The 25,683-nt window shown below is 45.4% G+C and overlaps 1 protein-coding gene across 1 annotated transcript in view; it reads left to right on the top strand.

The window, feature by feature from the left end:
• LOC125533101 overlaps positions 1–19,951 on the top strand; it is a 100,248-nt gene extending 80,297 nt beyond the window's left edge. Inside the window, exons 2-7 of the mRNA XM_048696873.1 lie at positions 409–431; positions 538–1,759; positions 2,075–2,132; positions 9,341–9,356; positions 18,030–18,669; positions 19,695–19,951. Coding sequence (XP_048552830.1) covers positions 409–431; positions 538–1,759; positions 2,075–2,132; positions 9,341–9,356; positions 18,030–18,669; positions 19,695–19,951 — 2,216 coding nt within the window. The remainder of the gene's footprint in view (positions 1–408; positions 432–537; positions 1,760–2,074; positions 2,133–9,340; positions 9,357–18,029; positions 18,670–19,694) is intronic.
• The last annotated feature ends 5,732 nt before the right edge of the window (positions 19,952–25,683 follow it).

Below are 25,683 nucleotides of genomic sequence, written 5' to 3'. Positions count from 1 at the left end.
AGGGCAAGCTAGATGTACAGAGGCTGAATTATGGCATTATAACTCTGTTACCTAAGTCATCGGAGGCCAATAGAATTCAGCAATATTGGCCCATTTGTTTGTTGCGTTGTCCCTACAAATTACTCACCAAAGCCATGGACATTAGGGCCAGCAAATATGCACATAAGTTGTTCAGTGTGCAACAAAATGCTTTCATTAAAGGGAGACATATAGTTGATGGCATATTATCCTTGCATGAGATTTTACACTATACTCATATCAAGAAGGAAGTGGGGGTAATACTTAAGCTTGATATCGAGAAAGCTTATGACAAAGTTAATTGGGAGTTTTTACTCAATTGTCATGTGAAACGTGGGTTTAACTCCAAGTGGTGTGGGTGGGTTTCTCAAATTCTTATGAATGGCACAGTCAGCGTCAAGATCAATGATGAGGTAGGGCCATACATACAAAGTGCTAAGGGGGTGAGACAGGGTGATCCTCACTCCCCTTTTCTTTTTAATATTGCGGCTGAGTGCCTGACTAAGATGGTGCTGACAGCTCAAAAACGGTCTTATTAAGGGGTTAGCTGCTGATCTTATTGAGGATGGGGTGGGCATCCTACAGTACGCTAACGACACGGTGCTTTGTTTTGAACATGATATCAACAAAGCCATCAATGTCAAACTCTTGCTCTATCTTTTTGAACTCATGTCAGGTTTAAAAATCAATTTTGAGAAAAGTGAGGTCTTTAATATCAGAGGAGATAATGATATTGATTTAGTTCACGCTGATATGTTTGGTTGCCAAGTGGGCACCTTACCTATGAAGTACCTTGGGGTCCCAGTAACATACTCCGCTCTCAAGAATGCGGATTTAGATTTCCTTGATGGTAAAATGATTAAAAAGCTTGATGCCTGGGTGGCCTATGCGGCCTGTTTCGGGGCTAGACTCACTTTATTGGGTTCCAGTCTTGATGGGATTCCATCTTATCTCATGTCGATGTTTCTTTTCAATAAAACCTTTATTGAAAAGATGGATAAACATCATAGACGATTCTTTTGGAGGAGGAAGAACAAGAAACATGGGTATCATATGGTTAAATGGGAAAGAGTTTGTCGATCTAGGAAAACAGGGGGGTTGGGTATTAAGGATCTTCATAAACAGAATGTTGCCCTACTCGTTAAATGGTGGTGGAAACTCGAAACAAGCGATGGGTTATGGCAGCGTATAGTTAGAGCTAGATACTTTAATAACAAGACAGTAGCCAATATACGAGGTCGTTTCTCTGATTCCCCTTGCTGGAAAGCTATCATGAAAGTCAAGGACTCATATATGGCTGGTAGGAAAATCATCATCAATAGTGGTAACCTGACTAGGGTCTGGCATGATCCTTGGGTAGAGAATATCATTTTGAAAGATCGGTTCCCTGATCTGTTCAGTATTTGCCATGATCAGGAGAGTACTCTGGCATCCTGGGTAACGAGTAACTATGATCTAGACTTCAGACACAGATTGACAGGTGTGTTGGGAGAGCAGTGGGCTTGGATGGTCATGGAGGCTAAAAAGCTATCGCTGAGTAATTCTTCAGATACTATTTCCTGGGCATTTAGTAGTAGAGGGAAATTTACGACTAAAACGATGTATGAATGGCTGGAAAGAAACTTGGCTAGCCCTAATTATAATTGGGTTTGGAAATCCCCTGTTCCATTGAAGATTAAAATCTTCTTATGGCAGTTATTTCAGAATGATGTGCTTACGCGAGACAATATGCGCAATAGGAAGTGGCTTGGAAATCCTATGTGTTCCTTTTGTACAAATATAGAGACTACGAACCACTTGTTTTTTACCTGCCCTCTTGCTCGTATAGTTTGGGGCGCGCTGGGTATGACAGTTGGGGTTTCTTGTTGTCCCCGATCACTTTGGCAAAGCTTTGCCTGGTTCTATAGATTCTTTCCAGGAGGGAATCAATTCTATATGATGATTACTGCTGCCATATGTTGGGGAATTTGGTGTCTCCGCAATAAAGTTACCTTTGATAAATATGTAGCTCGTACTCCCCTAGAGGCTGTTTTCACTACCTGCTCGTTTATGTTGTATTGGGAGGGGTTACTTAAAGCTGAAGACAAGACGAAATTCCAAGCTGGCGTGAAGAGGTTGGCTCACGTGGCTGCTGCACTGGCGGACAGGACCTTCACTCATGACAGGCTTCTCTTGGGCGACAGGGATGGGATCCATATTGGTTAGCTGGGTTCGCTGCTTGGGTCTCCTTTTAAGTCCTATTATCCACTGGGGTTTGATGCCCGCTGGATCTATGTCTCCTGGTCTTATTTTGGCTAGTCGTCGAGGTATACTTGTAGTTTCTTCCTGGGAACCGTTGTCTTTAGTTGGGTAGTGGCTTGTTTGTGTCATCCGGTTTTCGCCCCATGGCGGATGATCCGCTCGAGGATCATCATGCGGTGGGTTTCCTGATGATACACCAGCTCGCTCCCCCCTTTCAGTCTCATTTAGCTTTTGCAGTCAGTCTTATCGGTCGATCTAGTCTCCTTTAGTTAAGTGGTCGTCCTGGTGCTTAAACAGACTTGATAAAAACAGACTGATGTATTTCCGTTGATTGCAAAATTAATGGAAAGGGGTGTGAGCCCGGTTGGAAAAAAATCACCTTGGCATGACGTTGGACTAGGGTAGCGTGTTTCGTAGTAGGCATAGTGGGTGTGCATGGTGGCTAATTCTTGTGATTAGCATTGTAATGGCCCAAAGGCCTTGTATCTGGCTTCTTTGCCGCTCCTTCTTTAATGTGATGGTACGCATGATTGTGTGTATTTAAGAATAAATATATAGGGTTTGCGAACTCAATCTTGCTACCTCCTTCTTGGTTTATTAGTCCCCTTCATATTCTGTGCCAAATTTTGACCTCAAATTTAACCAACAAAATGTTAATGTATGTCATAAAAGATTTATATAAACGGAAACTATGTTCAAATACGAATTCAGTGATATAATTTTTGGTGACATGCATTAATATTTTGTTAGTTAAATCTCTAGTCAAAATTTGGCACAAACTACAAAGGGACTTATAAACCAAGACAGAGGTAGTAGTTTACAAGAATATAAATGGAGGCTTTTTGACATAACCAAAATGAGCTCACATAACATCATTTTCATTCAGCTATAGTTCCCTGCCACAAACTAAAAGAACAATTAATGATGAATAGCAGCACATCAAACTGAGTACAAGCCACTCAACACTAGAAATTTTCAATGTACCTCAGAGGATTGTTTAAGCAATATACATTATTGTTGCTGAGATATATCATATACTACTATGCTAGGCCTGCCTGCCAACTAGCGGGAACAGAGTTGGGCTCGATCAAAGCTCGAATTGACAACCTTTATTTGACAAGCTAGGATCTGTAGCTCCGGCTGCTCACAAGGTCAAATGAGTACGTGTGTGAAAGTGGTATCAGGCCCCCGCGTCGCTCTCTCCCTGGGGCGACACGGGCGGCGACCCCGACTCCAGCCCGAGCGTGAAAGTGCTAGTGATCGACTAGAGGGGGGGTGAATAGGCGATTTTTAAGAAAGTCTTCAAAACATGTGAGTTTCGAAGACAAATGATAGAAATAAACCTATTATCATGCAGCGGAAGGTAGACTACACTAGGCAACCCATAGTCATGTATTTAATGAAGTGAAAGCACAATGACAAATATCAGCTAGGCAGTAAGGATCAGGTAGGAAGATGTTGAGAAGCCAATCAGTACGTAAGCACTTAGTGAAGTCGAATGGTGATGCTATCGTACAATTACTTCACAAGAACCAACAGTAAGTAAAGGGAAGGGAAGGATGAAACCAGTGACTCGTTGAAGACAATGATTTGTTGGACGAGTTCCAGTTGCTGTGACAACTATACGTCTGGTTAGGGAGGCTGAGATTCAACTCAGAAGACCTCGTCTTCACCTTATTCCCCTTGAGCTAAGGACACCCAGTCCTCGCCCAATTACTCTGGTAAGTCTTCAAGGTAGACTTCCAAACCTTCACAGACTTCGTTCACCGGCGATCCACAATGACTCTTGGATGGTCAGAACGCGATGCCTAACCGGCTGGAGGATTCACAGTCCTCAAGTGTCATAAGTCTTCAGATCACACAGACAAGAAGACTTAAGTGATGCCTAACACTCTTTGGCTCTGGTTGGTTAGGGCTTTATCCTCTCAAGGAATTCTTTCTCAAAGGCTTTGAGGTGGGTTGCTATCAAACGACAAAAGCCATACTTTAACTCTAAGCAGCCAACCGTTTATGGTTGTAGGGGGTGGGCTATTTATAGCCACTAGGCAACCCAACCTGATTTGTCCGAAATGACCCTGGGTCACTAAGGAACTGACACGTATTCCAACGGTCAGATTTCAAACACACACGGCAACATTACTTGGGCTACAAGCAAAGCTGACTTGTCCAACTCTAAACAAGATTCCCTCTCATAGTCTTCACTCGAAGACATAGGATCTTGGTTAAGCATCACTTCAGTCATTCTGACTGGTTTTCTTGGACCCCACTTAACAGTACGGTGGTTCCTATGACTCAACAAAGAAGAAAAAGAACTATGAAAGATCTAAGTCTTCGCGCTCCATAGTCTTCATGCGATGTCTTCTCTTGTCATAGTCTTCAAGGTGAATGTCTTCACTTACCACCTTTGACTTCAATGTCTTCATACATTTTTAGGGATCATCTCTGGTAGGAAAACCGAATCAATGAGGGACTTCTACCTGTGTTATCCTGCAATTCTCACAAACAAATTAGTCCCTCAACTAGGTTTGTCGTCAATACTCCAAAACTAACTAGGGGTGGCACTAGATGCACTTACAATCTCCCCCTTTTGGTGATTGATGACAAACTAGTTGAAGTTTTCAACGGGGAATATAATATGTGAAATTGTAAAGGATAAGGAATTGTCTTCATAAGTTGCAAGGTCTCCCCCTGAAGATGTGCATATAAGTAATTTTCTTTTGGAATGCAAATGCACATGGCAGGTTGTACTTGTGGAGATCCTCTTCAACTTATGATGACAATTCATCATGCATGAAAGGTATGTGAAGATAATGACATGCATAATGAAAAATGGATGTCTGCAAAATGATCTAAGTGCGGAATTTATCGTCGCACATGCGGGATTTATCATCGCATCACAAAATAGCAAATAAGTAGCAGACGACCATCAAGTTTAAGTGTTACAACTCAAAGAACCAAATGTATCAAAATGAGAGTTGTAAACACTAGGCAAAACATAAAGTAACCGCCCATATGGACCCGCTTGAAGACTATCAAAGTCATATGTTTCTCCCCCTTTTGTCAGTGAGGACCAAAAAGGTTTGAAGACATAGAGCATCTACTTGTTTCCATGAAGAGTAGGTGAAGCAATAGGGTCGTCGGTGGTGTTCGGCGGTGCAGAAGAACTTGGGGCAGTGTCGAGGCGTGTAGAAGTAGGGGGCGGTGAAGTGGCATCATCTTCGTCCTCGATCACTCTGGCATTCACAGTTGCCGCAGAGGAAGAGAACTCAGAGTCTTCAAGAGATGGAGTTCGTCGCAACACAGCCCTTCGGGGAGGTGTGGAGTCAAACTTGAAACGTTCAAAGAAGCCATCCTCTTGAAGATCATCCTTAGAACACATAAGCGTCAGCCCTTTCCATGTACGCCGACAGGTTTCATGAGCAACAAAGGCATTCTTGGTGGTAAGATTGCGAATGCGGTTGACATCCACCAAGAGGCTTTGCATTTGGCGCTTCAGCTAGTCATGATGCCTATCCTATTTCTGATGAAGAGCAACCAGAAGCTCTCAGTCATGGAGAACACGAGATCGCTTCTTGGGTCGTTGGGCAATAGTGCTTTCAGTGGCTTCAGTAAGAGCACGATGAGGTGCACGTGTAGTACCAGCCAGAGGATAAACACGAGTGACTGCTTCAACTCCATCAATGTTCTGAGTGAAACTTTGATGCTCCGCATTCTGAAGACTAAGAGGTTCCTTGGCAGGCTCTGGATAAATGGCTTCAACGGACATATCCACATCAGGCAGAAAGATTCGATGATTGCGAGCAGATGGCTGATATGAGATAGCTGGGTGGAGTTTAATCAGCTGCATTATCCATGGAGCGTAGAACTTCAAGCCAAAAAGATCAGATCCTGATGCAGCAAGTTGGCGAACTTCAAGCATTTTCCATGAAGAATATAGAAGACCAAAGTCTTCATTGCACCTTCCAGCTTTGCATGTGGAGAATGTCCTTTGATGGGCCAGAGAGTTCGCCTTATAATGTGACAGATGGTCCTTGGCAGATACTCCAGGTCTTCAACAAAGAACTCCTTAGGATATGCAGCATCTTGTGGCAAAGGCTTCATCATACTGAGCATCTGACTCATGTTTGGTTCAGGCTTCTGAAAGATGCTCTCCATAGCTTCACTGTGAAGTTGACAGCCAGGTTCATAGAGATCTCCAGGACTGGGCAGACCAGTGAGCTCAATGATATCAAAGGCTTTGGCTTCGTGATGAACATTTCCTGTCATCCACTCAAGGACCCAAGTCTTCGGATCTCTGTTGTAACCACGTATGTGAAGTGTGGCATAAAATTGGAGTAGCAACTCTTCGTTCCAGTGCTCTTGGTCGGTGACGAAAGGCAACAATCCAACCTCTTTGAAGCAATCCAGAGCTTCTTCCAAATAGGGCAGACCAGCTATTGCTTCGGTGTCAAGACGCATATGTGGAAAGATGCAACATTGATTGTACAGAATGCAGGAGTAATAGCTTCGCTGCGGATAGCTCCAGAACCGATCAGAAGATATTCGTTCCCTTGAGTAGGGGTTCTTGGAGCTATTGAAGAAGGTGTTGTCTGCTTTGAAGCCGTTGACATTGAAGGATCCAGGTGTTGTTGCAGGACCTGGAAACCTGGGCAACCTTGACATTGGCTTCTGTACCTGAGGCCTATGCTCAATATGATAGTCAAACTGAGGACCAACAGCAGGCGCAGGAACAGAAGCAGTAGCATCATTGGCTTCGCTGACTTCTGGTTCTTGGGTTGGTGTAGGATCCACATTTGCGTCAGCCATGACAACGTCAGTGGCTTCATTGGTGTTGGTGGTGGCAGCCTCAAGATTTTCTACCTCTACTTGATGAGTTGGAGGGTCGGGCACAGACACGTTCTCCTCGAGAACAGCTTCTTCAGTAGTCGGGGGAGTAGGGACACGTTCTTCTTCTTGGGGGTCATCGGCTGATGCAGCCAGAATGTCTTCAGCAGTTTTAGCCTCAGACTCGGAGACTTGAGACCTTGGTCCTTTGCGAAGCCTGCGTAACGCTGGCGACGCCTTTGGAGATGGAGTTGGCTGGGTCTCAAAGTCATCTTCTTCTTGCCGGGGTCGTGTGACTCGTTGTTGTGGGTGATCAGACCATGATGCATCCTGAGCAATTGGCGTCAGAGGACGACCAATGCTGATGAGTTCGCTGTGCATAAGCACAGGCGATGATACCTGTTGGTGCTCGATCATAGGAAGAACTACATCATTGTTAACATTGTCATGGTTTCCAATGTCTTCAGCAGCGGTGGGATCAGCTGCTGGAATGTCTTCAGCTTCATGAGCCTCTGTGAAAGCAGGCTCATGGATAGTCAGTTGGCGCTCTTGATGTTCAGCGGCAGGGCGAACCATGGAGATAGGTTCAACAATTAAGGGCTCTGTGGGAGCAGCCCGATCCTTCTTGGTCTTGCGCTTCTTCTTGGAGGGAGCAGCAGCAGAGGCTTCATGATGTTTCCTCTTTCTGGCTTCAGCCTCAGCAGTCCTTGTCTTCTTCAGTTCTGAAGCGGTAGACCTGGCTTTTGGCTTCGAGCCAGTCATGCTGGTTGGGAAGACAATGGGTTGTGCTTCCTGCCTTGGTGCGTCGGGTTCGGCCATAGCGGGCTTCTTCTTCTGCTGCTTTGCAGCCATCCTGGGGTCGATGCCAGGACGCCCAAGAGCCTTGCGCTTCTCAGCCTCATTGTAGGCTTGCACACACTTGTCAGCCAGGCTATTCATGCGCTCACGAGAACCTTGAGGTTCTTCACGCATCGTGAGAAAGGCTTCTTTGAGCTCGTGCAGCATGATCTTGAAGTTCTTGACCTCTTGCACGCTGAGCTTGGCCATATGCTTCTTGAACTCAGCTTTCTCAAAGTCAATATTTTGCTTCAGTTCGACAATGCGCTGAGCTAGAGCTAGCTCTGAAGCAATGGCGCCATGGAAGGCGACACTGAGGCCAATGGGAAGTTGCAGATCTTCAAAGCTGCGGTTTGCCGTGTCAAACCACTCATCGATGAAGTCGTGGATGATTGCCATGTCAAAGAGAGGCAAATTGTTGAAGATTTTTGCTTCATCTTTGCTCTTGATCAGTTGCTCAAGAGCGTCATCTGCAAGATCTTCATCACTGGACAGATCAATGGCATCGTTGCGCAGAATGGCAGTAGCAGTCAGTTCTTGGCTGGTGTGTGGCAGAGGCATCTTGACTCTCGGGGGCTTGGAGATACGTGACAGATCTTCAGACTGCACACTGTCTTCAGGAGGTGCAGTAGCCAGTGGCTTCGCCCGTGAGATTTTTGGTGCTGAGGCAGGCTTTGAAGCTTTAGGTTGCTTTGGCATCTCCAGCTTTGGAGTAGGAGCTGGGGCTTCATCAGTGTCAGCATCATCATCAAAATGATCCACTTTGGCACCTTGAACTGAGATGTGAGTGATGAGGCCATCCAGGTTGTAGAAGGGCCCAACAAGATTGGGTTCAGCTTCGCGGGTGCCACCGGCACGGGGAGCAGAGGGACCAGGGTTGAAGCCTAGTCCCAATGACTTCTTATTCTGCTTCGCTGAATTCTGGGAAAACTGGAAGTTGCGCTTGAACAGATTGTCGTCATGACACCATAGCAGTGACGATGGGTCAGCATCCGCAGGCTGTGGTCCACGAACCATGCAGGGATAGAAGCCGTGTTCAATGGCTTCATCTCTACACCTGGGTTGAAGATTTCTGTATAGGATGTCTCCCCATGGTCACTTGATGGCATTCTTCTCAGCATATTCCTTTGTCACAAACCTGTACTTGAACCACTGTTCTGCCCAATATCGTCGAATCCATTGGATTCGTGTCTTGCATTGATTGTAATCCTCTTCTGGATTTGTCTTATACAGTTCTGAGAGGTCATCGGGCAGATCTCTTGACGTTTCACCTCGACGCTTTCTACCACCCTTCCTTGCTGATTTCTCTGCAGCCATGAACTTTAAACTGAATGGCTTCAATACATTCAAAGGCTTTAAGGGCTTTCGCTTGCTTGACAAACAGGAACTAGCTTTGGGAGAATTTATATGATGCTGTAAGAATTTTGCAAATGAATGCAGACTATGAGAACCAAGGGATTCTCCCACGGACATGTACCTATGACAGCATTAAGGTGCGAGGGAAGGGGAAGAGGTCATATGCATTCTCAGAAGATTTTGATGACAAATTAGTTTAGAAGACATTGACCTCATCGTGCGCAGACATTCACTCATAGATAAGGAGTTGGTTCCAGATTTGTACGAATCCATGGATCAGTACAAGTGAGGAATCTAACTACTTTGTGAAGCATAAGTGAACATACTAGGCATAATATGAGATGCAGTATGAAGTGGATCCAACATGTGTGAACAGAAACTGCTTGTGGTAGAAAGTGATGAATCTATAGGATCAAAGGGGCCGTAAAAAGGAAGTTTTATTTACCACACAAGGAACTGCTAGACGGAGTGGAAGAGGAGGCCGAGCAGTTGGATCGTCCGTGCCCTAACTTGGCGATGGAGGACACCTACGGCGACGGCGGAGAAGACGATGTCCGCGGCCGGCGTGAAGACGGCGTCGGAGAGGTCGCGGCAGCTAAGCGCTTCGTCGCCGGCGTCGGAGAGGGCTAGCAGTGGCGCTAGGGTTCGTGCGAGAGTGGAAGAAAGGATAATGACTGTGGTGAGGCGTGTATTTATAGGGACAGGGACGGCACAGCGTTATTACATAGGTGCCCCTGGCGATTCACATCTGAAGAACACGTGGCCATCATGCAACATATCGGAGGTTTTTCCATGTTCCCACGCACGCCTGGATTGTCGGGTGGTCATTCCCACTTCTCCGGGTTTTAGGTGAAGGAATTAGCATTGAAAACAGACTTAATGTTTGTCTCTATATCTTCTGCTGACAAGGACGCAGAGGAGACATTCGACAGTTTCAATAGAATGCATATGATTTGGAGAGATAGAGTTTGAGATAGAAAGCATAGAGAGGTTAGGGTCCGATCACATTCACTTAGTTCAAAAGATTCAACAAGAGGACATAGCTATAAGTGAATGTTGTAGAGGACAGAACACTAGTATATATATATATATGATCAACATAATGAAGATAATCATGAAGACATGTTGAGATTGAAGCCAAACCAAATGTGAAGACACATAAAATGTAACACCATGGGTAAAACACTTCAAACAGACGAATTTTGTGGTGGCGTTACCCACCGTATAGGAAGTATTAGACCCAGACACGGCGCACAATTATCGTGGTGCTCCGAAGTCAAATTCCACATTAATGTATTCACACTTAGAATGTATGTCTTCATTGATTGAAGATATACTTTACTTCGTGTGTTGCACATCTAAGTCATCAATATGCATAAGTGTTAGGATGTGTGCCTGATCACAGGACATTTGAGGATTCCAAGATATTTAGCTCACACCGTAACTTGCAAAATCTCTTGTCATCCAAGGGCTTGGTGAAGATATCTGCCAATTGCTCTTCAGTGTTGACGTGTATGATATCAATATCTTCCTTCACAACATGATCTCTGAGAAAGTGATGACGAATTTCAATGTGCTTTGTCTTCGAGTGCTGACTGGGTTGTTGGCAATCTTGATGGCGCTTTCGTTGTCGCAGTAGAGTGGCACTTGCTTCAGATCAATGCCATAGTCTTTGAGTGTTTGCTTCATCCACAGAAACTGAGCGCAGCAAGATCCAGCAGCAATGTATTCAGAGTCAGCAGTGGAGAGAGATACACAGTTCTGCTTCTTTGAAGACCAACATACAAGTGATCGTCCCAGAAAATGACATGTGCCTGATGTAGACTTGCGATCCACCTTGTCACCAGCATACTCAGCATCCGAGAATCCAACCAGATCAAACCCTGAGCCCTTTGGATACCATAATCCTAGAGTTGGGGTGTAAGCCAAATATCGAAGAATTCGCTTCACAGCTAAGTGATGCGATTCCTTTGGTGCCGCTTGGAATCGAGCACACATGCAAACACTAAGCATAATATCTGGCCTAGATGCACATAGATAAAGTAAAGAACCAATCATGGAGCGGTATACCTTTTGATCGAACTCTTTACCATTGTCGTCGGGACCCAAATGATGTTTGGCTGGCATTGGCGTCGTGAAGCCTTTGCAGTCTTGCATACCAAACTTCTTCAGGCAATCTTTGAGATACTTCTCTTGAGATATAAAGATGTCATTGCGTTGCTGACGTATTTGAAGACCAAGGAAGAACTTCAGCTCACCCATCATGGACATCTGATATTGCTCTTGCATCATATCCAAACTCTTCACTGTATTTCTGATTGGTGCAGCCGAAGATAATGTCATCCACATATATTTGGCACACAAACAGTTCACCATCATATGTCTTCGTGAAGAGAGTGGGGTCGAGGGAACCAGATTTGAAGCCTTTGCTCTTCAGGAAGTCTTTGAGTGTGTCATACCAAGCCCGAGCGGCTTGTTTGAGGCCATACAGTGCCTTGTTGAGCTTGTATACCATGTCAGGATGTTTTGGATCTTCAAAGCCAGGCAGTTGTGCAACATACACTTCTTCTTCAATCTTGCCATTGAGAAAAACGCTCTTCACATCCATTTGATATAGAAGTATGTTGTGATGATTTGCATAGGCCAGCAGTATGCGTATGGCTTCAAGTCTAGCCACAGGAGCAAATGTTTCATCAAAGTCAATCCCTTCAACTTGAGTGTATCCTTGAGCAACGAGACGAGCTTTGTTTCTGACAACTTGACCATGCTCATCTTGCTTGTTGCGATATATCCATTTGGTGCCTATTATATTGTGCTTGCGAGGATCAGGACGCTTAACCAGTTCCCATACATTATTCCGCTCAAACTGTTGAAGCTCTTCTTGCATAGCTTGAATCCATTCAGGTTCCATGAAGGCTTCTTCTACTTTCTTGGGTTTTGTTATTGAGACGAATGCGAAGTGCCCACAAAAATTTGCTAGCTGTGTTGCCCTTGAATGAGTGAGTGGACCTGGTGCATTGATGCTATCGATTATTCTCTCAATCTGCACTTCATTTGCAACACGAGGATGTACATGACAAAGATTTTGCTCTTGTTGATCATTGTTATTGTTAGAGGGATTGTCTTCAGGCTGAGCATTGTCTTCAGGTTGATCAGGTGCGGAGATGATAAGTTCTTCTTCAGGTTGAGCTTCAGAAGGTATGATTTCTCCAGTTCCCATAAGTTTGATTGATTCACTGGATGGAACTTCATCTAGCACATTTGGCAAGTGCTCTCTTTGTGAGCCGTTAGTTTCATCGAACCGCACATCCACTCTTTCAACCACTTTGTAATGAAAGAGATTAAAGACTCTCTAGGAGTGCGAATCCTTTCCATATCCAAGCATAAAACCCTCATGTGCTTTTGGTGCAAATTTTGAAGTGTGATGTGGATCCTTGAACCAGCACTTGGCGCCAAATACTCTGAAGTAACTCACATTTGGCTTCTTGCCAGTAAGGAGCTCATAGGATGTCTTGTTCAGAAGTTTGTGAAGATAAACACGGTTGATGATATGGCATGCAGTGTCAATGGCTTCAGGCCAGAATTTTCTTGGAGTCTTGTATTCATCAAGCATCGTCCGAGCCATCTCAATAATTGTTCTGTTCTTGCGTTCAACGACGCCATTCTGCTGTGGCGTGTACGGAGTTGAGAATTCATGTGTGATGCCCAAAGTATCAAGATATGTATCAAGGCCAGTGTTCTTGAATTCAGTGCCATTGTCACTTCTGATGTGCTTTATCTTGGCGCCATAATTGTTCATTGCTCGATTGGCGAAGCGTCTGAAGACATCCTGCACTTCAGTCTTGTAAAGGATTATATGCACCCAAGTATATCTTGAATAATCATCAACAATGAAAAAGCCATAGAGACAAGCAGTAGTAGTAAGAGTTGAGTAATGAGTGGGACCGAAAAGATCCATGTGTAGCAGTTCGAAGGGATGAGTTGTTGTCATGATTGTCTTCGAGGGATGCTTGGCCCTCGTCATCTTTCCTGCTTCACAGGCACCGCATAAGTGATCCTTCTTGAACTTGACGCCCTCGATGCCTATGACATACTTCTTCCTTGCAAGGGTGTGGAGGTTCCTCATGCCAGCATGCCCTAGCCTTCGATGCCAGAGCCAGCATTCAGAAGCTTTTGCTAGAAGACATACTGCAAGTTGTGGTCCTTCTGAGAAATCTACAACATACAAATCATCTTTTCGATACCATTCAAACACTAGAGACTTGTCAGATTCCATTAGTACAAGGCAACGATATTTTCCAAACATCACAATCATGTTTAAATCACAAAGCATTGAGACAGACATTAAGTTGAAACCAAGGGATTCAACAAGCATGACTTTATCCATGTGTTGATCCTTTGAGATTGCAACTCTACCTAGACCCAATACCTTGCTTTTACCAGTGTCAGCAAATGTGATGTGACTTTTGTCTGATGGACGTAAAGTTGAGTCCATGAGAAGGCTTCGCTTGCCAGTCATGTGATTTGTACACCCACTATCAATAATCCATTCTGAAGCAGCTGGTGTCGTACCCTACAGTGCAGTTAGGGGGATAGGCTTCACGAAGAGAATTGTGAAGCAAAAACATTTGACGAACTAGTGGATTATTAAAGTTTAGATCGAGATTAGGACAGATAGAGCAAGTTGCAAGAGATTCAGAAACAAAGTACATAGTAAGACCATTTGGGCATTTGATCTTGCGCCCTACAAGATGTTTAAGGTCCCCAGCAATAGTGTCAGACGATTTTGGTTTTCGGCTGGAGACCTTTCCCTGCAAAAGAGAGTTAAGCCTTCTTAGCCACCCACATCTTCAGGGGTGGCTTCGAAGCAATAAGTCTAAGTGCAGCATCTGAGAACTTTGGCTTTGGAGCCCTAGCAAAAAGTCTTGCAGGTGGACAATAGTATTCATAAGAATAAGCAGAATAGTTCTTGGTCTTATGAACATGGCGGTTTGATGAACCGCGCTCATATTCATAGGCCTGAGTATGGCTTCCCTGCAAAACATTTGCGTTAGTGTGACTCAGGTGAGTCCTCTGTCTGTATGAAGCCTTTGGACCGTATGAGGCCTGTGGTCTGGGTTTGTCTTCTTCACCTGTGGTGTCATGATGACATTCACAGGAAGATTCTCCAAACACCTTTTCGGCACCCAGATCTTCTTCATAGGCGGTCCATTCCTGCAGTTAGTACCAATATACCTGGCAAACACTTCACCATTCTGATTCTTAAACAGTTTATAGTTTGCATCAAAGGATTCATCAATAACAATGGGGTTAGCACAAGTGAAGCCAGATAGAGTGGATTGATCTGCTGAAGGTTCCTTTGCAGCAACCCATGTGGTTTTGGGGTACTGCTCAGGTTTCCAGTAAGAGCCATCAGCATTCATTTTCCTTACGAACCCAACACCCTCTTTCCTAGGGTTTCGGTTCAGGATCTGCCTTTTGAGGACATCACATAGTGTCTGATGCCCTTTAAGACTTTTGTACATCCCTGTTTCAAGCAGTGTCTTCAACCTAGCATTCTCATCAGCAATAGCAGTGGTGTCCTCAGCAGAGGGGTTAGTTTCCACATCAACAGTTGAAGATATTGCAACAGTAGCAGTAGTAGAACATTCAGCAACAGTAGTAGCGTTATCACGCTCAATACATTTAATACATGGTGGTTCAAATCCTTCCTGAGCTGAACTGATCTGTTCGGCGCGAAGTGACTCGTTTTCTTTTTGAAGATCTTCATGAGCCGCTCTCAATTTCTCAAGATCTTGCTTCCTTTGAAGATAATCATAGGAAAGCCTTTCATGAGCTGTTGAGAGCGTTTCATGACGAATTTCAAGTTCCTCATACTTAACGTGAAGATTTTTTATGTCTTCAATTAAGGACTAAGATCGAGTCATTTCAGCGTCTAACAGATCATCGCTTTTGTCTAATAGTTTTTGAATGTGTTCCATGGTTTTCTGTTGTTCAGTTGCAATTTTAGCAAGTGTTTTGTAGCTGGGTTTGGAAACACAATCAGAGTCATCGTCACTAGATGTTTGATAGTGAGTAGTGCGTGTGTTTACCTTGGCACCACGTGCCATGAAGCAGTAGGAAGGAGCGGAGTAGTCCTTGTCATTTTCATCGCTATCGGTGATGAAGTCATTTTCTTCAGTGTTGAAGATGGACTTGGCAACGTATGCTGTAGCCAGACTTGCAATGCCAGAATCGGACTCCTCCTCAGACTCCTTCTCCGCCTCCTCAGAAGCGGACTCATCCTCAGAGTCCATTTCCTTGCCAACAAACGCACGTGCCTTGCCAGATGAGCTCTTCTTGTGTAATGAAGACTTGGAGGAAGACTTGGAAGAAGATTTTGAGTATTTCTTCTTCTTCTTGTTGTCAGAGTCATACTCCTTGCTCTTCTTCTTCTTGTTGTTCTCATTGTCCCACTGTGGACACTCAGAGATGTAGTGGCCAGGTTTCTTGCACTTGTGACATGTTCTCTTCTTGTAGTCATGAGCAGAAGCTTCATCATTCCTTGAGCTTGATCGTGAAGACTTTCTGAAGCCTTTCTTCTTGGTGAATTTTTGGAACTTCTTCACAAGCATAGCAAGCTCCCTTCCAATGTCTTCAGGATCATCAGAACTGTTGTCAGACTCTTCTTCAGACGAGGAGACAGCCTTTGCCTTCAAGGCACGAGTTCGCCCATAGTTGAGACCGTAGATGTCTCTTTTCTCAGAAAGCTGAAACTCGTGTGTGTTGAGCCTTTCAAGTATGTCAGACGGATCGAGTGTCTTGAAATCAGGACGTTCTTGAATCATCAGGGCTAGGGTGTCAAACGAACTGTCAAGTGATCTCAGGAGTGTCTTGACGACTTTACGCTTGGTGATCTCAGTAGCGTCGAGGGCTTGAAGCTCATTTGTGATGTCAGTTAGTCGATCAAACATGAGCTGGACATTCTCATTGTCATTTCTCTTGAAGCGGTTGAAGAGGTTGCGAAGGACACTGATTCTCTGATCTCTCTAGGTTGAGACGCCTTCGTTGACCTTGGATAGCTAGTCCAAGACTAGCTTAGATGTTTCCAAAGCACCCACGCGGCCATACTGTCCTTTGGTCAGATGACCACAGATGATATTCTTGGCAGTGGAGTCCAGTTGAACGAACTTCTTGACATCAGCGGCAGTGACACCTTCTCCAGCCTTGGGAACGCCGTTCTTGACGACATACCATAGGTCGACATCAATGGCTTCAAGATGCATGCGCATCTTATTCTTCCAGTAGGGATATTCAGTTCCATAGAAGACGGGGCACGCAACGGAGACTTTAATTATCCCTGCAGTCGACATAGCTAAAACTCCAGGTGGTTAAACCGAATCACACAGAACAAGGGAGTACCTTGCTCTGATACCAATTGAAAGTGCTAGTGATCGACTAGAGGGGGGGTGAATAGGCGATTTTTATGAAAGTCTTCAAAACAAGTGAGTTTCGAAGACAAACGATAGAAATAAACCTATTATCATGCAGCGGAAGGTAGACTACACTAGGCAAACCATAGTCATGTATTTAATGAAGTGAAAGCACAATGACAAATAGCAGCTAGTCAGTAAGGATCAGGTAGGAAGATGTTGAGAAGCCAATCAGTACACGTAATCACTTAGTGAAGTCGAATGGTGATGCTATCGTACAATTACTTCACAAGAACCAACAGTAAGTAAAGGGAAGGGAAGGATGAAACCAGTGACTCGTTGAAGACAATGATTTGTTGGACCAGTTCCAGTTGCTGTGACAACTGTATGTCTGGTTAGGGAGGCTGAGATTCAACTCAGAGGACCTCGTCTTCACCTTATTCCCCTTGAGCTAAGGACACCCAGTCCTCGCCCAATTACTCTGGTAAGTCTTCAAGGTAGACTTCCAAACCTTCACAGACTTCATTCATCGGCGATCCATAATGACTCTTGGATGCTCAGAACGCGACGCCTAATCGGCTGGAGGATTCACAGTCCTCAAGTGTAATAAGTCTTCAGATCACACAGACAAGAAGACTTAAGTGATGCCTAACACTCTTTGGCTCTGGTTGGTTAGGGCTTTATCCTCTCAAGGAATTCTCTCTCAAAGGCTTCAAGGTGGGTTGCTCTCAAATGACAAAAGCCATACTTTAACTCTGAGCAGCCAACGTTTATGGTTGTAGGGGGTGGGCTATTTATAGCCACTAGGCAACCCGACCTGATTTGTCCGAAATGACCCTGGGTCACTAAGGAACTGACACATGTTCCAACGGTCAGATTTCAAACACACACGGCAACTTTACTTGGGCTACAAGCAAAGCTGACTTGTCCAACTCTGAACAAGATTCCCTCTCATAGTCTTCACTCGAAGACATAGGATTTTGGTTAAGCATCACTTCAGTCATTCTGACTGGTTTTCTTGGACCCCACTTAACAGTACGGTGGTTCCTATGACTCAAGAAAGAAGAAAAAGAACTACGAAAGATCTAAGTCTTCGTGCTCCATAGTCTTCATGTGATGTCTTCTCTTGTCATAGTCTTTAAGGTGAATGTCTTCACTTACCACCTTTGACTTCAATGTCTTCATACATTTTTAGGGGTCATCTCTGGTAGGAAAACCGAATCAATGAGGGGCTTCTAACTGTGTTATCCTGCAATTCTCACAAACACATTAGTCCCTCAACTAGGTTTGTCGTCAATACTCCAAAACCAACTAGGGGTGGCACTAGATGCACTTACAGAGCGGCCGCTCCCTCCCCTCGCCGCTTCCTCCTCGCCGTCGCCTGTGGCCTTCGCCGGGCAAAGCCCGTGCGGAGACGGCGGCGACGGGGCTTGTTCTTCCGGCGGCTGGCTAGTGCGCGAGCAAGGGGACTCGCCGCAGCAGGCGTCCGTGGTGCCGGCCGGTGTGGCTGCAGAAGGTTCATGGGGGCAGATCTGGCCGGCCTCGGCTGGATCCGGCGCGGCGGCGGCTGGGCGCATCGCCCCATGGGGATGGCTGGCGGTCGCGGGGTTGACTGCGGCTTGCTCGCCGGCGATGGAGCGCTGGGGCGGCGGCCCCAGGACGTGGCGGTGTCGACGTGCCCCTCCCCCACGGAGGTCGTCCGGCGGCAGCCCGCGAGGTGGCGGATCTGAGGCCCTCGCGCCCGGATCTGATGGTGAGGCGGGTCGTCGGCCTGTGGCGGCGGTCCAGCAGAGGCGCGCCTGCTCTGGTCTACGGGGGTGGTGGGGAGGTGCGTGGGGTCAGGATAGCGGTGGTGCTGCCCTGCGTGCTAGGCGGCCGCGGGTGGCCTCGGCGGCAGCTGGCGGGGGGCTCCATGGTGATGTGCGGCTGTGCGGCTGGCCCAGATCCACGGCGCTGCTGTGGAGGGAGGAGGGCTGCAATGGTTTCTGCATCCGGTGGTGGTTGGCGACAGCGTGCTGCCTTGCTTGCTTGGTTATGTGTCTTGGACAAGGACGGTCGACATGATGCCGGAGACGGTTTGCTGGGCAGGCTGCGGTGAGTATGGATTTGGTGAGCTCCGGGCGAAAGCCTAGCTCGACCTCGGTCGTTGCCGGCGTCGACGGCGTCCTAGGACGTCGTTCCCTCCTTGGAGGCGTCGTCGTGCAGCCCCTTCACCACCATTGTCGCCTCAGTCTCGGGCTCTCAGGTGAAAACCCGAGTTTCGACCTTTGGTCGGAGCGGGCATCGGCGGCATACTTGTCGCTTCCCTCTTGGGGGCGACGCCTTGGAGGTCTGGTCCTTTGTCAGTTCACGGTGGCTCGGGTGGCTTTGCGGGTTCATCGTCGGCCAGGCGTGTGCGCGGCCTCGGGGCCGGTGAGGAAGTCGGAGCGGCGGCTCCGGAAAACAATGTTGTGGAGTGTCGGATCTGGTCGTGTGGGCGGCAGCGTCGTCAGCTCAGGTGGAGCGCGGCCTCGGGGCCAGCGGGGAAGTCGGAGCGGCGGCTCTGGAGTGCACCTCTGTGCTGTGGAGTGTCGGTTTTGGTCGTGTGGACGACAGAGTCGTCGACTCGTGCGGGGTGCGGCCTCAGGGCCGACGTGTGTGAATTTATGTGGTTTGTAAGCCGGAGTGGCGGCTCCGGGTCGTGTGGTGGAGCGGCAACTCTGGTCGTTTTGGGCGACAGGGAAGTCGGCTCGTTAGGTACGCAGCCTCGAGGCTGGTGTGTATCGATGTATCGGTTTTCGGCCAGTTTTCCTTATAAACCGGCCAATTCTCTTCTTCTTAATGCAAAGGCAGAACTCCTGCTGATTCCTCGAAAAAAAGGATCTGTAACTCCACAAATACACACATGTGATATATTATAGGTGCGATCATGCTCAGGCTCAACATTAAGGCCAATTACTCTGTAAATATCGTATGCTCAACATGATAGAACTGAATAAGATGCATTATGCTTTGAAGTCCCTGCAGTTGGCCGGTGGAGACCAAACATGAAGCAGAGCAGCCTCGTGTGCGCGGCCATCGTTCTGCTCGTCGCGTTCGGATGGCTCGCAGCTGCTGGAGAGTGCAATCTTTCCCTGAAGTTTAGTGGCTATAGGGATTGCAAGACCAAAGGTGAGGCCTGGAGTACCCACTGCGTCTGCTGCCTGGTGATGTCGGGTGTTCCGTGCTGGCATTCATTCAAGGAGTGCCAGGCAAATTGCGGCTCCTTTACCCCCAAGTGCTAGCTAGGAGTTACATGTGTGATGGTCGAATTTAGCTATTGTTTTCTACAATTTGAGTTTCAAAGACGAGTGGTGATGCACACTGCTTTTGTTCTACATGTCTACTATGTTACTGGGTTTCGAACCATGAACCTATTGGTTGTAAGTTATGGGTTGCAATTTAATTACGCCAGTTGGGTCTTGAACTCGAGACCTCTTGGCTCTGATACTATGTAGAAGTGCATGCTCGAGCCAATGCAACCAAAAGACCGATCTGATGGAAAAGACTAGGCAACACATTATACGTCAGCTGGTTAGGTGCATAAACTTACAACCAATAGGTTCAAGGTTCAAAACCCAGTAAACGCAATAAATAATTGCGGCCTGCCCCCGCTTCTGCTGCCCACGTCATATAACTATCGGAGCCAAGAGGTCTTGAGTTCAAGACCCGGCTGGCGCAATTAAATTGCAGCCCACTTTCGGTCCACGTTGAGGCCTGAGGAAGCCACACGTGAGGGGGAGTGTTGACGTATAATGTACTGCCTAGTCTTTTTCATCAGATCGGTTTTTTGGTTGCATTGGCTAGAGCATGCACTTCTACAATATCTGCGGAAACATAGGTTCGAGTTTAATGCAACAATAGATCATGTTCCCGGGGTGGTATATAGCCATGGCTTGAAATTAAACTTGAACTATGATGCACCTTTTCCTGTACAAAGACCGCCCCATGCGCACCGGCAAGGTCAACAATGTTAGTGCCAGTATGATTTCCAAGCCCCCCACCCCGGTTAACTAAAGTCTATGTAATTCAAAAACAACAAATGCTAAAGTCCTGCACATTCATTGGTCATCATCACATACTCAGTTATGGGAAAATCTTGCTGATTTGAATGCATCCACATTTATGGGCATTCATTAAAAAAATCAGGAACATATCTTGCAAAAATATATCGTTCGAAAATTATGTATATACACAGTACAATAATTCTGAGATCTATGATAATAATCACAAGAACGCATGTTAATTAGTTAAGAGATATTGTGCTCTTCATAAGATCGAGGCGGGCGGGGGGTTCTAGTCATATGGGCACGTCTATATCTCTTAGCGAGACTGTTTTTTTCTTTAGCAAAACATAGCTAGTCTTTATTGACCGATGATAATGTTTACAGGAATAATTATTGGGTCATGAGGTGAACCCAACCAAACATGTCTCCCCTGAGGAAGAGACACACCAAATCTAGCTATGTTATGAGATTCAAAATTTGAAGTTCAAGATTCAAACGCGAAATTATAGGAAGTAAAAGCACTAACAGTTTCTAAAATCTCTTTAATTATGTCTCCATTGTTTCCCCAGCCCTTTCATGAATATGATTTGACCTACTTGCAATCCGTTGATACTTGAATATGTTGCATAGCTAAGTCTTCTGCCAAAGAAAGAGCTTGCCTACACACTAGGGCTTCAAACGCAGAAGGACCCCCCCCCCTCCCCCTACACGCTAGGGTTTCAAATGCAGAAGGGTCCAAGTGTCCAACAATCCTTGTATAACAAGAACGGAAGAGCCCAGGTAGGTGCCATCCATATTGCGACAAATTGCAGCAGCAGTGCCCATATTCGGTGGCGGAGCTACAACAAGGTCGGATGGGACATGGCCCGTCCAACATTTTAAGATTTGTACACGAGTTTTTTTACTGTTGGGCCTTAGAACACTAGCCCACATGCTATTTCTTTCTTTTTGGCCCGCCCAGCCCACCCAGAGTTGGGCTTCAAGCTCCACCACTGCCCACCTTACGGTTCGCCGAGACACTAGCATCAACATTTATTTTCACAAAATCAATACATAGCGGAATCCTCTAGTGGGCCGGCCTAGTAGAAAATTCCTTCTGTGTTGTTTCATTACGTACCTATGATTCGTTTCTATTTTTATTTATTTATTTTAATATTTTTTCAAAATTTATTTATACTTCTAATATATATAAATGGATTTAAACCTTGGTGGCCTGGGATATCCCCGTACTTATAATCATCCAACCACAGGTTGTTTTGTGGCATGAGAGAAGTCAAACTGTCTCCAATAGGAAGGACCTCTTGCACTTTCTGGAACCATAGTGTCTGACCAATTGGCCCCACCAGGACATCAACGGGACAAAAAAATCTACCTATACAAGTTATGTTGGAGTAGTAATACTCGTAGTGTGGAGGTGGTCTTTTGTTGTTGTTTTAATTATTAGGTTGAGTGCTAGTGTGGTATGACTATCCATGGACTGCTTGCTACCAGGCCCAGATGCGAGTGAGTTGCGCCAGGGAACATGGAGTGTCCGAGACTGACAATAGAGGTCTACCTCCATTTGATTGACTATTTCCCGAGACCCACAATAAGGCCATGTACAATAGTGCTATTTTAGAACTGTCACATAGGATAAATGATGAGGTGAAGGAGAGAGAACTCATAAGAAAAGGTTCTCTTATTTAAGAGAAGACAAGGGATGATCTCTTAGCACAATATTACTCACCATGTTTTTAGGAATGACTAGTTATTGAAGATAAGGCTAAGAGATGACCCATTGTAGACTTCTTTTTTTTCATCTCTAAATTACATGCAAGACTTAAGATAAGACTATCTTATCAATCATTGTACATGCCCTAAACCTAGGCCCACAATAAACGGTGAACGTACTGAAGGAAATATACCCTAGAGGCAATAATAAAGTTTTTATTTATATTTTCTTATATCATGACAAATGTTTATTATACATGCTAGAATTGTATTAACCGGAAACTTGGTACATGTGTGAATACATAGACAAACAGAGTGTCCCTAGTATGCCTCTACTTGACTAGCTCGTTAATCAAAGTTTAAGTTTCCTGACCATAGACATGTGTTGTCATTTGATGAACGGGATCACATCATTAGAGAATGATGTGATGGACAAGACCCATTCGTTAGCTTAGCATAATGATTGTTAAGTTTTATGGGAAAACTTTGTTTTTGCCACTCTAGTTTTTGCCAACTTTGCTTATGCCACTCTAGAATTTGACATATCACTTTTGCCACTCTTAGTTTTTGACAATACATCACAAATGCCTTCCGTGGCAAAAGCAATAACTTTTTATTTCACTTTGGCCACTATTAGATTTTGACAATGTATCACAATTGCCACTCTAAAATTATTGCTTTTGCCACAGAATGGCAATTGTGATGTGTTGTCAAAAACTAAGAGTGGCAAAAATGAAATATCAAATTCTAGAGTGGCATAAGCAAAGTTGGGAAAAACTAGAGTGGCAAAAACAAAGTTTTCCCAAGTTTTATTGCTATTTCTTTCTTCATGACTTATACATGTTCCTCTAACTATGAGATTATGCAACTCCCAAATACCGGAGGAACACCTTGTGTGCTATCAAACGTCACAACATGACTAGGTGATTATAAAGATGCTCAACAGGTGTCTCCGATGGTGTTTGTTGAGTTGTCATAGATCGAGATTAGGATTTGTCACTCCGTATATCGGAGAGGTATCTCTGGGCCCTCTCGGTAATGCACATCACTATGAGCCTTGTAAGCAATGTGACTAATGAGTTAGTCACGGGATGATGCATTACAGAACGAGTAAAGAGACTTGCCAGTGACGAGATTGAACTAGGTATGATGATACCGACGATCGAATCTCGGGCAAGTAACATACCGATGACAAACGAAACAATGTATGTTGTTATGCGGTTTGACCAATAAAAATCTTCGTAGAATATGTAGGAGCCAATATGAGCATCCAGGTTCCACCATTGGTTATTGACCGGAGATGTGTCTTGGTCATGTCTACAGAGTTCTCGAACCCGTAGGGTGCGCACGCTTAATGTTCGATGACGATTTGTATTATGAGTTATGTGATTTGATGACCGAAGTTTGTTCAGAGTCCCGGATGAGATCACGGACATGACGAGGAGTCTCGAAATGGTCAAGAGGTAAAGATTCATATATTGGAAGGTTACATTCGGACACCGGAATGGTTCGGGTCGTTTCAGATGAGTTTCGGAGTACCGGGGGTTACCGGAACCCCCCCCCCCCCCAGAAAGTTCATGGGCCTTTATGTGCCTTAGTGGAAAGGAGAGGAGGGCAACAAGGGAGGGCCCCCCCCATGGCCAGTCCAAATTTGACTAGGGAGGGGCGCGACGCCCCCTCTTTCCTTCTCCCTCCTTCCTCCTTCCCTCTATCTCCCTCTCTTGGGAAGGAAGGGGACTCCAACTAGGATTGGAAATCCTAGTTGGACTCCCCTATGGAGCGCGCCCCCTATGGCCGGCCTCCTCTCCTCCCCCCTTTGTATACGTGGGAGGGGGAACCCCAAAGGCACACCAAGTCTTCTCTTAGCCGTGTGCGGTGCCCTCCTCCACAGTTACACACCTCGGTCATATCGTTGTAGTGCTTAGGCGAAGCCCTGTGCCGATAACTTCATCATCACCGTCAACACGCCGTCGTGCTGACGAAACTCTCCCTGGTCCTCAACTGGATCAAGAGATCGAGGGACGTCATCGAGCTGAACGTGTGCTCAACACGGAGGTGCCGTACGTTCGGTACTTGGATCGGTTGGATCGTGAAGACGTTCGACTACATAAACCGCGTTACTAAACGCTTCCACTTTTGGTCTACGAGGGTACGTGGACACACTCTCCCCTCTCGTTGCTATGCATCTTCTAGATAGATCTTGTATGACCGCAGGAATTTTTTTGAAATACTGTGTTCCCCAACACGTACTCTCATGGTCAAGTTACACAAGGGAGTTCCTAAAAGAACACCAAAGAGACCTACGTGTCAATGGTTCACAAATCCTTGGCCATCATGGGCCACGCAGGATACATGTAATTGTCTAAATTTTTCAAAGGAAATGTTTCAAATTTTCATATATGTTTTGAATGATGGATTTCAGTTACATAAGTGCTTGAACATGGTTTCTTGTTTCCAGTTAGAGGCCATTTTTATGGTACATGCTAATCAAATTTCAAATATATCAAGTAAATACATAGAAATGTTGTTAGTGCCTCAAAAATAGAAATGACTTAAGAAAAACAACTAAAATTTGGCATGAACAAACAAATAAGGTATGTCACTTGTAGAAAAGTTTGGGCAGCTGAAATCAATAGTTTTTGTTGGAACCCCACATGGTATGTTTGTTGGAAATATGCCATAGAGGCAATAATAAATTAGTTATTATTATATGTCCTTGTTCATGATAATCGTTTATTATCCATGCTAGAATTGTATTGATAGGAAACTCAGATACATGTGTGGATACATAGACAACACCATGTCCCTAGTAAGCCTCTAGTTGACTAGCTCGTTGATCAATAGATGGTTACGGTTTCCTGACCATGGACATTGGATGTCGTTGATAACGGGATCACATCATTAGGAGAATGATGTGATGGACAAGACCCAATCCTAAGCCTAGCACAAGATCGTGTAGTTCGTATGCTAAAGCTTTTCTAATGTCAAGTATCATTTCCTTAGACCATGAGATTGTGCAACTCCCGGATACCGTAGAGATGCTTTGGGTGTACCAAATGTCACAACGTAACTGGGTGGCTATAAAGGTGCACTATGGGTATCTCCGAAAGTGTCTGTTGGGTTGGCACGAATCGAGACTGGGATTTGTCACTCCGTGTAAACTGAGAGGTATCTCTGGGCCCACTCGGTAGGACATCATCATAATGTGCACAATGTGATCAAGGAGTTGATCATGGGATTATGTGTTATGAAACGAGTAA

Source organism: Triticum urartu, chromosome 1, assembly GCF_003073215.2.
Source record: "Triticum urartu cultivar G1812 chromosome 1, Tu2.1, whole genome shotgun sequence".
NCBI lineage: Eukaryota > Viridiplantae > Streptophyta > Magnoliopsida > Poales > Poaceae > Triticum > Triticum urartu.
Note: the sequence above shows the minus strand (reverse complement) of the source record. Positions and strands in the feature narration are given on the sequence as shown.